The sequence below is a fragment of the Chiloscyllium plagiosum genome, unplaced genomic scaffold (genome assembly GCF_037043375.1).
Source record: "Chiloscyllium plagiosum isolate Xiang-an unplaced genomic scaffold, Cpla_swu_hap1 HiC_scaffold_10, whole genome shotgun sequence".
NCBI lineage: Eukaryota > Metazoa > Chordata > Chondrichthyes > Orectolobiformes > Hemiscylliidae > Chiloscyllium > Chiloscyllium plagiosum.
The window spans coordinates 60,595,981-60,612,631 of NW_028270148.1; the positions used below are offsets into that span (position 1 = coordinate 60,595,981).

At 39.9% G+C, this 16,651-nt stretch overlaps 1 protein-coding gene across 2 annotated transcripts in view; it reads left to right on the forward strand.

The window, feature by feature from the left end:
• The window catches only part of LOC122552869 (ciliary microtubule inner protein 6), an 83,623-nt gene that overhangs the window by 11,623 nt on the left and 55,349 nt on the right, over nucleotides 1-16,651 (forward strand). For both annotated transcript variants that reach the window (XM_087991385.1, XM_087991386.1), the window contains exons 2-3: nucleotides 5,635-5,815; nucleotides 11,007-11,166. In XM_087991385.1, coding sequence (XP_087847511.1) covers nucleotides 5,635-5,815; nucleotides 11,007-11,166 — 341 coding nt within the window. The remainder of the gene's footprint in view (nucleotides 1-5,634; nucleotides 5,816-11,006; nucleotides 11,167-16,651) is intronic.

Here is a 16,651-nt window from a genome sequence, read left to right on the forward strand (position 1 = left end):
CTAGGAAGAAGAGTGCAATTGGTTGCTAGGGAACAGAACTTATGTCAAGGAGTAAAGACAAAGACTTTGCTCTTCTTAGTGTTTGTTCGAGGAAATCTTCAACTATCTCTGGATCTCTGATAACCAGTCTGCCAATTTTCAAGTTTGTGGAGGATTCAAAAGAGGTAGAAATGTAATAGAGTTAAGTATGGTCAGTGTACTTGTGGAACCTGAAGTTATGTTTTCAGAATATATCACCAAGAAATTAGCATATAACAAGAAACAGGTAGGCCACCACCTGTTGGTTAGAGGTGAGGATGGGGGTGGAGGGTGGGGTGTTATGCCAGTTTGGAAGTGGGACATAAAGTCCTGGCAACTGCTTATCTAACTATTTGAGAATATATGATAGATAGGTATGGGACCATACAATGGAATCCCACTTAACTGGAGGACAGAGGAAATGAACTTTAGGGGTGCTTTGCTAATGTGATCAATTATGTCAAATGCTGCAGACAGGTTAAGATGGATGACAAAAGAGAGCTTACTTTGTCACAATCAAATAGAATGTCATTTGTGACTTTGATCAGAATCAGCTTGGTACTGTGATGTCTGATTGGAAGGATTGAAACAGATCTGGAATGATGAGCATATATTTGCTAAGCAGCTGCATCTGAAAAGAGAGAAAATCAAATTTCAGGAGATGAAGTGAAAGTCTCCAAGGGCAGTGGGGCCAACGGATTTTTTAGGAGACAGCAGATGATGGCAGATTTGAAGCGATGGGGTTAGTACCTGTGGAGAGATAATCATTAACAATATCGGCTAATAATGGAGTAAGGAAGGTATGTTGAATAGTCAGTAGTTTAATGGGAAAAGGCCAAGAAAGCAGGATGTAGTCCCCATTCCATTACAATTTTTCTTGCCTCAGAAAGTTCTGTTAGTTGTTGCATTAGTTTTTAATCTGTAGACAAACATAACTTTGTTTGTTTAGGAACATTTTTCTGACTTTTTCGACTGTGCAGCAACTAGATCTCCAAGAGTCAGGGTTTTCAGCTGACAGGACATTTTGTCCACCTCTGAAAAAGTCAGTTTTGTAGCAGCTCTGCCAATCACTGCAATTCTGCAGCCTTTTAATGCTCTACTGCACATGGTTTGGCTGAAGATCATAGAATCCATTGAATCCCTACACTGTACATGGAGGCCATTTAGCCCAAGTACGAGCCAACCCTCCAAACAGCACCCACCCTATCCCTGTGACCTCACATTTACCACATTTAACATCTCTGGACACTTACAGGCTAATCCACATAGACACTGGGAGAATGCGCAAATTCTACACAGACAGATGCCCAAGGCTAGGTTCCTGGTGTTGTGAGGCAGCAGTGCTAACCACTGTGCCACCCTGAGAGACATTATCTTATTAGACGTGGAATCCTGTCTCTGAGAACCAACAGCCATTTGATTGGCCAAGCTTTGTATTTCCAGTTGTGCCACTTGGAGCAGTGGTGAATGCTGGGACCACCAAGGACCTCCTAAATTCAGAGAGTCATAATTGGAGTAGAAGGGGACCCAGGTCTGGGTCAAAGGTGTAGGGAGAGAACACCCAAGGAGGAGGTGAGTGGGCAGACTTTAGGGTGGTTGCATAATCTGAGAGAGTATAAAAACATGGTAGATTGAAGGGCCTGTTCCTGCGCTGTACTGTTCCATGTTCTATGATGGAAGCATCCAACCCCTTTTGCCCTCCCAGGTCCAACCAAGCTAACCAACCAGGCTGGTTAGTAATTGGCAACTTGATAGCCTCAAATAGGAGAAGGATGAATAGGTCATTGTGAGTTTCAATTATCAACTATAAAATTGCAGACAGGGCAGAGGCAGGTGGGTAATTGGTTGGAAGGGCAGATGGGAAATTTATGGGTGCTTCTGGCTGCAGTGGAGGCCAATAATACACTATTCAAAGAGCTGTCCCACTGCAGATTGCAAATTGTTTAAAAAATCAATCTAACTGTGGAATAAGGTACCATTCTGAATGTGGGGTGGACTAATAGGAACTCTAGTCCTTTGACTTGAAAGTCCTTAGAGTATAATTCCCATAGTTCCAAAACACCTTTTAAAAAGTCCTGAAGGTACCAGACTGAATTAATGAAGAATTGCTAATAATTTGAGAGTGTGACTGCTTAGAATCAAAGAATCATACAGCTCAGAAAAAGGCCTTTCGGCCCATCAAATCTGTACTACCAAAAATACACTAAATCTTCACTAGTTTTACTTTCAGCATTCAACTCATAGCCATGAATTTTCTAACACTTCACGTGCTCATCTGAGTACTTTTTAAAGGCTGTGCGGTTACTCAACAACCTTCCCAGGCAGTGCACTCCAGACCCCTACCACTTATGGACACTGTATAATGTGTTTTATGTATTGTGTATATTATACATAAAATTGTGTATACACTAAATATGTGAATGGACAATCTGCATCATCAGTGAGGTAAGATCAAATGCTAACAACGCCCACTGAGGCTCAAGCTCTGCCTGACCATCTATATAGTTAGTAGTGTATTCAGTACAAAAGTAGTTTCCAGCTGTCCCCATTGATCTCAACTAAGGAAAGCCCAAGTTAAGATCCATAGTGATGCTAACAGATGTACTGAACTTGCAAATAGCCTGCTGATCCTAACACACCAACAGAGGAGAGATGTCTGTACCTCCTTCCCTCACTCAATGTGGGAACACTGAGCCAGGTGCATTTTATAAGGGATCTGAACAATGTGGGCTATGGCATGATGTGTGGCAGTTTCGGACAAGTGCAGCAAGGCCTGGTGCTGTTTCTGGCATGCCTTTCTCTACACCTCACCGAATCAGGCTTCAGTACTTATGATTATTGAAATTTAATGGCTAGGAGCTGAACTCTCACTAGTTCTGTAAATCCAAGTTACAGTTGAGTACCAGGATTCAGCAATTGCCAAGTTTGAATTGATTTAGATAATGCATCCTACATTCACTGCCCGTATTTAATAGAGATGCTAAATATTGCACTATGATATGATCATGACTCATGGCAACTGTTTTGCCATTGCTTGGTTAATAAGTATATGCACGCACAGTAGCTGAAACGTAGATATATTTTTCATTCATGATTTTGAGGTTGACTTTGGAAATATGAGGAATTAATCAGTTTTACTTTGGTTGCTGGGTACCTGTTAGAAATTGTTTGAAGATTTCTGTTCGCCTGATGAGGAGTGCGTACTGTCTGCCAATGATGATGTAGAGTTCCATAAAATATACATCTTGCTTATCAATCTTCAAAGACCTTAAAAGCAGATTGGCTGGAAAACTGTAAGAATTCTCATCAAAAAAATCAGACTTGTATTTATTTAGCTGATTGTCATGACAGTCAGAGTCACTATAAATCATTTTGCACAGAATAAATTATTTTGCAGCGCTTGTTGCTATGCAAAGGGAGTTATAACATGCTCAGCTTGATCACACAAATGAAGATGAGGAATTAGTTTTTTTAAAAACTATATTGATGGAGAGAGGAGTATTAGCCAAGATATTAGAAGAACTTTCTTTTTTTCAAATAGCACAAGGAGTCTTTAACATCTATCTGAACCATTGGAACAGGCATACAAGGTCTAATGTTGTTAATCCTCCAAAGGACAGTACATCCAAAAATACTTAAATTTCTTAGCACTGATTTGCGATATAAGCTGAAACCCCTGGAATATTATTATCTTAGCTATTCTGGTCTGTTACTACTAGGAAAATGCATATTTTATTTGTAATGTATTACATTTTCTCCCAGGATGTCTGTTGTTCTTGAACAAGGCACCTTCTATCCATGATCTCATTATAATTAAAATTTCTTTTTGAGAATGTCACCTTATTTCAATTTGCTTATACTTTCTGATCAGTGCAAGCTGTGACAGTAATTTGGTGACCCTTATAGCGAGTCACACATTGGCTTTTGCTATCATCTAATGTCTTCTTCTTATTCTTTCGGTCACTAGACCTTAGTTTGTTTTAACTTGCCTTCTGCATTTCTTTTGAACTTCTCATTCTCTTCTATGCCATCAAGATCCACCTCTGATACCCTTTTTCTCTCGCCCCCATCCCAAATCTGTATAAAAAGATTTCTCATCCTACGCAATTTCAATCCATATCTCAACTACCTGTGCACTTCTCTTTAAATGCTCCTAATTATATTCGCATCCATTGTCTTGACCTCAACATTTCCCATGGTTTCTTTACTCCCATTGTCTGAATGAATGATAAGTCATAAATTTCCTCTTATCCTCTTTTAACTCTACTTATTTCTGCATCTTTCCCTGGAAGCCTTTTCCCTGCCTCGTAGCTGACAGACAACTGCATTTGTTACATATCTGTATATATCTTACTTTGCTTCATGACTCTCTTCTTAGTTAAAAATCACTAAGGACTTAAGGAGATGACTAGAGGCAGAGAATCAGTTAACTTAGTTCTCCAGAAAAATGGTGTTGTTTATTTGTAGAGACAGCAGGGTGCAACAGAGACATTCAAGATTTTCCCCCATCTTGAGGCAGGGGAATGGAGGAGTACCAGGCTAGAATATGAAAAGGGGAGTATTGGGAAGTGGAATAGAGATTTTAGTCATGACAAACACTAAGCTAAGAAAAGAGTCATGATTTAAAAATGCTGGTGTAAGACTGGGGTCTACAAAGTTAAAAATCACACAACACCAGGTTATAGTCCAACAGGTTTAATTGGAAGCACTAGTTTTTGGAGCGCTGCTCCTTCATCAGGTGATGAAAGAACAGCGCATCGAAAGCTTGTGCTTCCAATTAAACATGAGAGACTATAACCTGGTGTTGTGTGATTTTTAACTTTGTACACCCCAGTCTTACACCAGCATCTTCAAATCATGACTCTTAGCTTAGTGTTTGTCATGACTAAAATCTCTATTCCACTTCCCAATACTCCCCTTTTCATATTCTAGCCTGGTACTCCTCCATTCCCCTGCCTCAAGATGGGGGAAAATCTTGAATGTCTCTGTTGCACCCTGCTGTCTCTACAAATAAACCACACCATTTTTCTGGAGAACTATGTTAACTGATTCTCTCTCGCTAGTCATCTCCTTAAGTCCTTGCCATTTCCTCCCATACCTTTAACAACAACCATAAGGGATTTTTTTTTTAAATCAACAAATTAGAGGTCACTCATTCAGCTGTCTCTATTTATTCCCTCATCTAAACATACATTGATCTATAACTCTGTCCTCACCTCAAACCCTTGTTTCTCACCCAAATTTTCATTCTCCCTTCAAGCTCATATAATGTAGGGTACCCATCTCCAGTTCATTCAATCTGACCACTGAATTTCCTTTCCTGTCCCTCATTTGAGCTGATATTGTAAAAAAACTTCCCTAACAAGCACCATATGCTGCTTTCAAATTGGCACCTTCAAGACACTACAGAGAGTGCCTAGCAACGAGCTATTTTCCTTTCTTCTCTGTCAAAGAATGTAAGTAGTGTATGGAAACAAATCAAGAGAAAAGCAATTACTATCAAAGTGAAAGCAATAAAATATACATAAATAAGAAAGCTTATTTTGATTAATGTTGGTGTTTTACATGTATTTATAACTATTTAATTAAATAACTGTTTGGTCTCCATGGTTTCAGCCCAAATACTTCAGGAATATTCTCTAATGTCCATGATGGCATCAAGGCTTTCCCTCAACGTCCAAGATCACCAAATCGTAATAAACCCCAACCCCACTGTGCAAGATACATTAGAAGTAATACAAGATTTATCAATGAGCCATTTGCATATATGGAATCTGAAGATACATTGTCAAAGCAGGTAAGTCTTATGCATCTTAGTTCATGCATGCATCATATTAATTTTATTAATTATTGAATACAGCAAAATTCTTACATAAATGATAATACACAATTATATATTTTATTTTATAATTTATATAAATATTTTTTAAAAACTCAAAGTATTCTGAGTTGGATTTGAACAACAACGATTTGTCTTATATACAATCTATAAGATAAGCAAATATGATATTTTAAGGAGCTGAAATCAAAAAAAGTGAATGGTAAGCTAAACTGTGAGATATTTAAAGTATGTTCAATGATATGGGTTTGAGAGAAACTTCAAATGGAGACAGGAAGGTAAGATAATTTAAGTCAAGAATTCTAGATTCTGGATCTAAGTAGCTGAACCATGGCTACCAAAGATGTCTAGAAAGTGAGAGATGCAAAAGAGGTTAGATTTAAATGAATGGAGAAGTTTTCCTAGACTTATAGGGCTGGAGGAGATTATAGTAATAGTTAGGACAAAAATATGGATGAATTTCAACACAATGGGAATTTTGAATTTAAGATAGTATGGGAATTGGGAGCCAGGGTGGTCAGCCGGGGTGATAGGTGATTGTAACTTAATGCAGACTAAGATATGGAAAACAGAATTTGGAATGGCATTGTGCTATGTTTTGACAGAATGGAAAAATTGTAGGTACATAATATAAAATGATGTAGTCAATTAAGTCAAAATGCAGTTCCAAATACATATTCTCATAATATGAATTAACAAAATGCTTGCTAAGAACTGTCAAAAACTCCAGACTTAAATCAATGCATTTCTGTCAACCCTGTTACTCTTAAGGTTAAAATGTAGGTTTCGTTGGCAGCTATGAAGACAGATGCAATGTTGGCAATCATTTCAAGGGATGTACTGCTGAGGCTGTGTAAGCCTTTGGTCAGACTGCATTTGGAATATTGTGAGCAGCTTTGGGCCCCAAATCTAAGGAAAGATGGACTGGCCTTGGAGAGGGTCCTTAGGAGGTTCACAAGAATGATCCTGGGAATGAATGGCTTGTCATATGAGGAGCGTTTGAGTACTTTGGGTTGGTAGAGTTCAGAAGATGAGAAGGGGAATCTCATTGAAACTTACAGAATACTGAGAGGCTTGAATAAAGTGAACATGGAGAAGATATTTTAACTAGTGGGAGAGACTAGGACCCAATGTCACAGCCTCAGATTGAAAGGTTGACCCTTTAGTACAGAGATAAGGAATTTCTTCAGCCAGAGGGTAGTGAATCTGTGAAAACTGTTGGGTGCAGAAGGCTGTGGAAGTCAAGTCATTGAGTGCTTATAAAACAGGGATATATAGGTTCTTGATTAGTAAGGGGATCAAGGAATACTGGGAGAAAGCAGGAGAATGGAGAAGCACAACCATGATCGAATGGCAGAGCAGACTTGGTGGGCTGAATGGTCTAATCCTGCTCTGGTATCTTATCATCTTATGGCTGAGACTACTTTGAATGCTCTGGTATATATTCCTAAATTCCTACTGGGAAGATCAGAAAGTTGCTTGTTAACTCCATAGAAAGTTGTTACTTAAAAAAAAAACAATTTTAACAAGTATTTATTGATGCTGGGCATTTGATTATTTTCATGCAAATTTTGTATTTCCCATTAAATAATTGTCACAGTTTTCAGCTGATCAATCTAAATAGCTCAAAATGAGTAAAAATGTTTTGAAAAAATATCTGGATCCTGGAGAATGACTTGTTGAATGTTAACAGGAATTGTTTTTGCCCTGGAGTGCATGAATGGATACAGCTGACACATGCAACTTGAATGTGTTAGGCAACAGACTTGACAGATGATACGTTTGGAATTAAGGTCTTGTATTTACACAACCACCGAAAGTTTGAAGAACATTCATGTCTACACCATGATCTGAACATGATTATTGTGTAGGTGGGTTTGTTGCAAACTATGCCCCGGAACAAAAATGTTTATACATACACAGATATTAAATAATTTACATATCTTTATAGCACTTTAGTTAATAGGAAAGCATAATTAGTTTTTATTGTAGTATACACATTTGCCTCATCTTAAGGTAGATATATTAGCTATATAAAAGGTGGATATTTCCTGTAATGCTATGTACAATACTATGAATATTAGCCAGTGAGTTATTTTCCACCATACTTTTCCTTTCATGTAATATCATGATACTGAATAGTCAAAATTATGTCCATTAGCAGAAAAAGAAAAAAGAATGGACAATATAAGCACCATTTGCAAAGTGTAAGTAGGAAATCACAGTAACAAGCAAAAATAAATGTGGAACACCTGAATAAAAAGAATAAAAAATCTAGCGAATCTTTCAACTTTTATTCTTTCTGAAACAGTTTAGAAAGTGTTAGCTGCTGAAAATCAGTTTCTTGTGCTTCTTTTGCATTTCTTATTAAACCACTGTCATGGTTCTTAGTTGATTGATCTGAACAGCTCAAAATAAGTAATAATTCTGTATTTTAAAAAAATCCTGACTCTCGTTATGCAGCATGATTTGTAGAATGGAACTGGGTTATTAGGGTGTGACTCTCTCACTGCCTCTTAGCTATTCAAAACACACTCAAGCTTTACTGATGTAAGTTTGTAATGAAATCCAAGACTCGCACAAGTGTTATATTCTTGGACTGACTCCTAACCATGTTATTGTGAATTATGGACATCTCTGACAGCATTTACACAACATGCTCAAAAATCCTAGAATATAATCATACTAATTCCCTTTACGCATCCAGTATCCACTCTGTCAAATATTTTCTGCACTTCGAGGAAATACTGTGGACATTCCATGTAAAAGAGCATTGATTGTTGTGTTAGCTATTCCTGGCATATAGAAGCAATCATAATTCCAAAATTCTACCATCCACATCTTATTTTGCACATGTTCCCTTACTTAGAGTCATAGAGTCATAGAGATGTACAGCATGGAAACAGACCCTTTGGTCCAACCCGTCCATGCCGACCAGATATCCCAACCCAAACTAGTCCCACCTGCCAGTACCCGGCCCATAATTGTACCAACCTTCAACACATCCTCTGGCAGCTCATTCCATACACGTACCACTCTCTGCGTGAAAAAGTTGCCCCTTAGGTCTCTTTTATATCTTTCCCCTCTCACTCTAAACCTATGCCCTCTAGTTCTGGACTCCCTGACCCCAAGGGAAAAGATTTTGTCTATTTATCCTATCCATGCCCCTCATAATTTTGTAAACCTCTATAAGGTCACCCCTCAGCCTCCGATGCTCCAGGGAAAACAGCCCCAGCCTGTTCAGCCTCTCCCTGTAGCTCAGATCCTCCAACTCTGGCAACATCCTTGTAAATCTTTTCCGAACCCTTTCAAGTTTCACAACATCTTTCCGATAGGAAGGAGACCAGAATTGCATGCAATATTCCAACAGTGGCCTAACCATCCATCACATACTGTTGCTGTTGCAAATTCCTCATTGCTTCTATCTGTCTCTCCAACCGATCCACTCGATATGATAAGATTCGCATTCAACAGCATTTATGGCAGATATAATCCGCAGTAACCCTTAAACTCTCTTTAAACTCCCATGTCTGACAAGAAGTACATATCGCTGCAAAGGCCATTTTTGCTCCTTCACAATCTACAGACCCAGAAAATAACACCGTCTTATTCCTCGACAAATGCTGCCCCAGGTTAAATTAATAGCAATGGCTTATATTTTAAGTTTAATCAAGAGACTTATCTCCAAAAACATATAATCAAGAAAGAATCCACTGTACTCACTACTACAGCCTTTCTCTTGGACAGACTTAAAACAATTAACTTATCTGATTCTGTGCTGTGAACTTCACCCAACAATTCCTCCAAGATTAGTTGTGAATTTCACTGTTTGTTAATTTTCCCAGATGCACTCCAATGTTCAGCAATACACAAATTCAAACAGCAAAGGCGGTAACTGTGCAGGTTCTCTCTCTCTCTCTCTCTCTCTCTCCTGCGCTGTCCTCACCATGTGCTTCCTTTGTCTGCCCTTCTCCCTTTTAAACTGCTGTTGTTTTGCCTTTTTTCCCCAAAGTTCCAAAACAATGCACAGCATATAAAACAGTAATTGCTGCTCCTGGTATTCGAGGAAATCACCTCCATCACTCTTCCTCCTGTCTTGACCTGTCTGCTATTTTACTGCATGAGACCTCGGCCAACTAGCTGCCTTTGCCCCAATTGTGGTCCTTAAGTGGGCAAATAATGACAGCTTAAGGGCTATTTTGCACCCAACCTCAATTTTGAAGCTGATGAGAGGAGGAATTCTAGCAAATCACTATGCTTGAACTTAAGGCAGGAAGGGGAGTGCCTTCCTCAATGGGCCCCTTTCCAGAGCAGGTATACCCTAATAAAATTGCTCTTCAACTAATTAATACTTCTTGGTGAAATGGCCAATCCTACAATGGTTTTCTGTCAGGTCTTCGTTTCTCAAAAATCACCTCCGTGATTATGTTAATCACAAGGACTTTATTTAGCTGGAAATGCAAATTAGTAAATGCAATTCTATCTTGAAATTAAATAGACAATGTAAAGTATTATCATTAATGAAATCTAGCATTTCTAATATCATCTGAGGAAACTTTGGAGACTAACAGTCTACCTGCACCAATACAGCTACTCAGATCATTGTTTACTGATGTAAGTACCTTCCAACTGCTTTACAGTAAAATGACCTCAGCCTCCTTTTAGCCTTCAACAACAGGTAACTTGAACTCCCTCCTTCCCTCCATTTTATAGGTATCCCCCGCTATCTGAAAGTAAGCTGAAATGGTGTAAAGTGAAGAAGCATTAATTTATTTGGGTAAAATTTTACCTTTTCTCGTAAAAGTGGAAATCCTCTTCGGATTTCTTTCGGTAAGCAAAAACAGGTACTAATGTTGGTCTTTTATAAAGCGAAGTGGTGTAAAGCAAACTTTCGAAAAGTGGGGGATACCTATGCCCTAAATTGAAGAGTGAATCCCGAAACACAAATTTGTAGCGATAAAATAAAAAATGAAAACATGAGAAACAGCTTAATTGTTCCTGTTCCATTTCCTGGCATGCTTACATGCCTAAGAAATAAATCAGCAGGTGGAACACAGGGAAACGATGTGGCAAACAGGATATATCACATTTTAAAAACACAGTAAGGAAGGAGAATAAAGATTATCACTGCTTTGTCATTGTTTAACAGTTTCATTGGATGAAACATGAATCACCATTTCTGACACAGCATGTACCAGCTTACAGTTTGGAAAGCACCCAAAGGCATGATTACCAGAGAATAATCTCCAGACCTCATCTTCAAACAAGACATGGATGTAATCCAAACAAATATCCTTGTTCAGGCATAGGTAAGCTGCGCATTGGTTGAAAGAATGTAATTTTTATTCAATTGTCACCATCTTCTAATATTGCTGTTAGAAAATAATATTAATTGCAAGTAAGTAGTAGTTTGGAAAATATAGCATTATAAAATCACTTTAAGCTTGACCATTGAAGATGGTGAACTGTAATCATTCTTAATAATTAAATATAATGGTGTCACAAATGGAACTGATATATTTGGTTAAAACATTGCCCTTTCATCTCTCCTGCATAGATTTGAAAACAGCCAGGAGTTTGGGATATGGCTATTACCTGGTGCTCTCATGGTGTAAGAATTCTGTTTAGATGAAATTGGGCAGTTTGGACATAGTACCTTTTGGGTGTGAGATTACACTGGAAATCTGTCCTAAAATCTGTCCTAATTGGTGTTAAATTGACTGTAGAAATTTTACAGGATATAGATAGTTAGTAGAGAAGGCAGACAAGTCACAGAATTTACTGTAGCATTTTTTTAAAAAGTCCTTCATGGGACGGGGCATCACTGGACAGGCCAGCATTTATTGCCCATCCCTAATTGGCCAGAGGGCAGTTAGATATTAACTATGTAGGTCTGGAGTCACATGTAAATCTGACCTGGTAAAGACAGCCGTTTCTTTCCCTAAAGGACATCAGCGAACCAGATGCGTTTTTGTAACCATTGATTCATTGTCATCATTAGACTCCTAATTCCAGATATTTATTTAATTCAAATGCCACAACTGCCATGGCAGGATTCAGGATTTCCACCTGCAGTCAGAATGTCTGAAATAATTGCCTGACATGATTTTTGAAGGAATGCAGGAGTGTGTAATGAAGTTTCGTTAAGAGTTCGGCATCCATTAGACAGTTTCAACAGCTGTGCTCTCGGGAAAACATTGCTTGATTGACACCTCTTGCTCTGTGATCTATTCAGTCAATTGCAGTACACTTATTTACAAAAGATAGAAGTTTAAAGTACTTGTACTTTCTGTAATTGATAATTGATGGATGACAATTTTATAGTGCTGTAATGAAAGGAGAATATTTTTTATGCCAGTGGAAAGTTATGACTGTTTCTCCACACATTCTACAATTAATATAGGATTTACTGGCTGTTTATAGAATTTAGAGTGAGTGAATTGACATTGAGGTGGCTTAATGTGCTGTGGAGGCATATGAGGGTCCATGAAGATAAATGGGGTGAGGAGGACAGGAGACATCGGCTGGCATGGATGGGACATGGAGATGAGGGCCAGAGAAATGCTTTGTTTTTCTGTTATTACTACACCTGTGACAACTTTTCAGAGTACAGTGGCTTTTAACATAACCTGTCCTAGGTTTCAACTGCTTCTCTGTCTGCCCCTGAATTCTTTCCAGGGGTGGTGGGCCTAACCTTGTTATCACCCACGTCCCCGCGAAGGAAAATCCTGCATTTAATGACTGTTTACCCTGAAGTGGGCGCAAGGAAATTTCCCAACTTGCATTACCCCCTTTAAGATGAAAATCCAACCAATTGTCTCCACATTCAGCATTGATGCAAATATGGAATAATTTTGTATTGATGATAAACTTGTAGGATTAATACACTGTAACAGTTTTCTCCAAAATGATGTACTGCAGATGTAGGTGTCTTTCAAGTTTCAGCCCTTTCATTTTGTTCTTGTAATAGGATGTAGGTCACATCCAGAATACTTAATCGTTGACTGTTTTATTGTTGACTCCCCTGTGATGCTCGTACAGTCATAGTCAGCCAAAAGATAATGGTACTAATGGTATAACTGGAATTGTGACTACAAAGTTGAACATTTTATATACATAAACATTTCCGTTTCCAAACCACACAACATTTGATCTATTGTTTCAGGAAGGCCCTGTATGGTTTCCAAATAAATTTATGTAGTATTATTTCAAGACAACATGCTTTCAGGTTCAGCGCCAGAAACAGTCCAAATATCACCTAGATGTTAAGTTCTATACTTTTTAACTCTTTCTACTCTAAGGCTGGGATTTTCAGTTCTAGTTCAGTAACCCAGTCATCAAACCAGTTCTGTGTCCTGACCGCATGACATGTCACACTCTTTCCAAATAGATATGAGCTAATTGATCCTACAGATGGCAGATTTTCTTCCCAGGCTCATTTCAGGAGATCAGAAGTGCCTGGCTGGAAGTGGAGGAGGAGGTGAATATTTCCAAAGTAACCAGGAGAACATGGGTCCATCCTCCAAGCACTTAAATCATCCCATAAGATCCAAGATGGTGAGTGTCATGGGGCATGACACACATTGTCACAAATGTGTAGTTATATATATTTTGAAAAGAAAGCTTACCTGTCTTTAAAATGGAAGCACAGAACCTTACAAAGTGGCTCCAAGAGATTACGTGACGACCCTGCCAATTCAGTTGGTATTGGGTCCAAATTGTAATTATCCCATAAAGACATTATAAGAGACCTTCTGAAATTCAATTAATATTTCCAAAAGTAAGCAAGAACTCCTTGACAATGGTTCCAGTTCCTGTTTTATCAACAAACTGACAAGTTGAGAACTAATCAGTTAATTACCTTAAATAAATAAAAGACAATTGATGGCCCTTTTGTGGCACACTGGTGGTGTCTCTACCCCTAGACCGGGAGGCCAGGGTTCAAATCTCACCTGCTGTAGTTGTCTGTAATAGACTCTGAACAGTCTGATTAGAAAAATAGGTTAAATAGAAAGAAGACAATTCATTGACCTAAACCCTAGATCTAGATTAGAGTGGTGCTGGAAAAGCACAGCAGTTCAGGCAGCATCCGAGGAGCAATAAAATCAACGTTTCGGGCAAAAGCTCTCCATCAGGAATACAGACAGAATGCCTGAAGGGTGGAGAGATAAATGAGAGGAGGGTGGGTGTGGGGAGAAAGTAGCATAGAGTACAATAGGTGAATGGGGAGAGGATGAAGGTGATAGGTCAGGGGGAAGGGTGGAGTGGATAGGGGGAAAAGAAGATAGGCAGGTAAGACAAGTCATGGAGACAGTGCTGAGCTGGAAGTTTGGAACTGGGATGAGGTAGGGGAAGGGGAAATGAGGAAACTGTTGAAGTCCACATTGATGCCCTGGGGTTGAAGTGTTCCGAGGCGGAAGATGAGGCGTTCTTCCTCCAGGCATCGGGTGGTGAGGGAGCGGTGGTGAAAGAGGCCCAGAACCTCCATGACCTCGGCAGAGTGGGAGGGGGAGTTGAAATGTTGGGCCACAGGGCGGTGTGGTTGATTGGTGCGGGTGTCCCAGAGATGTTCCCTAAAGCGCTCTGCTAAGAGGCGTCCAGTCTCCCCAATGTAGAGGAGACCGCATCGGGAGTAACGGATACAATAAATGATATTGGTGGATGTGCAGGTAAAACCTTGATGGATGTGGAAGGCTCCTTTAGGGCCTTGGATGGAGGTGAGGGAGGTGGTGTGGGCACAGGTTTTGCAATTCCTGTGGTGGCAGTGGAAGGTGCCAGGATGGGAGGATGGGTTGTAGGGGGGCGTGGACCTGACCAGGTAGTCACGGAGAAGGCAGAAAGGGATGGGGAGGGAAATATACCAGGTAGTCACGGAGGTGGCGGAAATGTCGACGGATGATTTGGTTTATGCGAAGGTTGGCAGGGTGGAAGGTGAGCACCCTTCCTTGTTACGGTTGGAGGGGTGGGGTCTGAGGGTAGAGGTTCATGATGTGGACGAGATGCGTTGGAGGGCATCTTTTACCTAAGCCCTAGATCTAGGCTAACCAAATATCTACATGGAAGCATGATTTGACAGTTTTGTCAAATACCAGTCTATAATGTTTAGAGACAAAAAAATCTGCAGATGCTAGAATCCAAAGTAGACAAGCAGGAGGCTGGAAGAACGTAGTAAACCAGGCAGCATCAGGATTTGGAGAAGTCAACCTTTTTTGGGTATAACCCTTCTTCAGGACTAGGTGTGCAGGTAAGGGGAGCTACAGTTAAAGAGAGAGAGATGGTCATGGGATGGGGAAAGTAGCAGAATGGTGGGGTAGTGATGAACACAGGTAATGGGTATGATCGGGTTGGTCGATGGGAGGGATGAATCTGGTTGGTAGCTGGAAGGAAGGGTCGGTAGGTGGAATGGAAGGGAGGTAGTGGGGCTGGAAAGGGAGCCCGGGATGAGTGGGAAGGTTACTTGAAATTCAAGAATTCAGTGTTAAGTCCTTTGGGCTGTAAGCTGCCCAGGCGGAAGATGAGGTGTTGTTCCTCCAATTTACAGTCTTATTCACTGCGGCAATGGAGGAGGCCGAGAATGGACATGTGGGAGGGGGAATTGAAATGGGTGGTAACCAGGAGGTCAGGCTGGGTGTTTCAGGCCCGGTGAAGATGCACAGTGAAATGATCATGTAGTCTACATTGGGTCTCACCAATGTAGAGAAGACCACATTAGAGCACTGGATGCAGTAGACTGGGTTGGAGGAGATATAGGGTGAACCTCTGTCTCACCTGGAAGACTGTACAGGACCCTGGATAGAGGTGAGGGAGGTAGTTATGGGCAGGTATTGCATCTTGTTTGCTTACAGGGGAAGGTACCATTAGGCTGCAGAGGTTGGTGAGGTGTGTGGAACAAACTAGGGAGTGGTGAAGAGAACAGTCCTTGCAGAAGTCAGAGGAGGGTGGGGAGGGGAAGATGTTCTTGGTGGTGGGGTCTAATTGGAGTTGGTCGAAGTGTTTGAGAACATTACGTTGGATGTGGAGGCTGGTGGAGAGTGGAAAGTGAGGACAAGGGGGATCCTATCTTTATTATATTTGAAATGGGGATGGGATTTAGAGGAGTGGAGTGGAGAATAGAGTAGGTACAGTGGAGAGCTGGATGACAGAAGGAGGATAAAGACGTTGTTTGAAATAGATTGTAAGTTTCAAAACAAATCTCTCTGCCACCTATCCAAAAGTAGATTGTTATTTATTTTTTCCCCCTCTTTTAAGCAGTTTGGATATACTTCCCTTACTCCTGCTGCTTATGAGTTCTGATTTTGCAAGGACTACAGGAACACTGCAGTAAAGTTAAGCCACACACGCTTAGATGGAGGGGAAATCTCCCGACACAAGCACAATATAAACATACAATGAAATGTAAAAATCAGAACAGATAAAGAGAGTAAACAATTAGTAACAATTTAAATACTGTAAAACTGAGGGGTACCAAGTTATCAATGTTTTTACTTTTAGGATGCAGTCCACAGGTCCAAAGTTGTAATTCCTTTAAAGTGGTGAATTGATTGGTTAGCTAGCACTTGAGGAGTACAGAATCTTCTCTTTAACATTTCTTCAAAAGACTTTATAACAAGTTTTGTTGAAATATGACTTCCATTTTACTGTTTTGGCAAAGGGAGGTTTTTACTTCCAGGTTGCACAAATACAGATTAGTGGCTAATTTTTACAGGCCAGAGGCTTTTTATTCCCTTTACAGCCTGAAGCTAAGGATGTTGACTTTTTCAGTAAATGTTTTATGGAACAGCACTAACTGCTAAA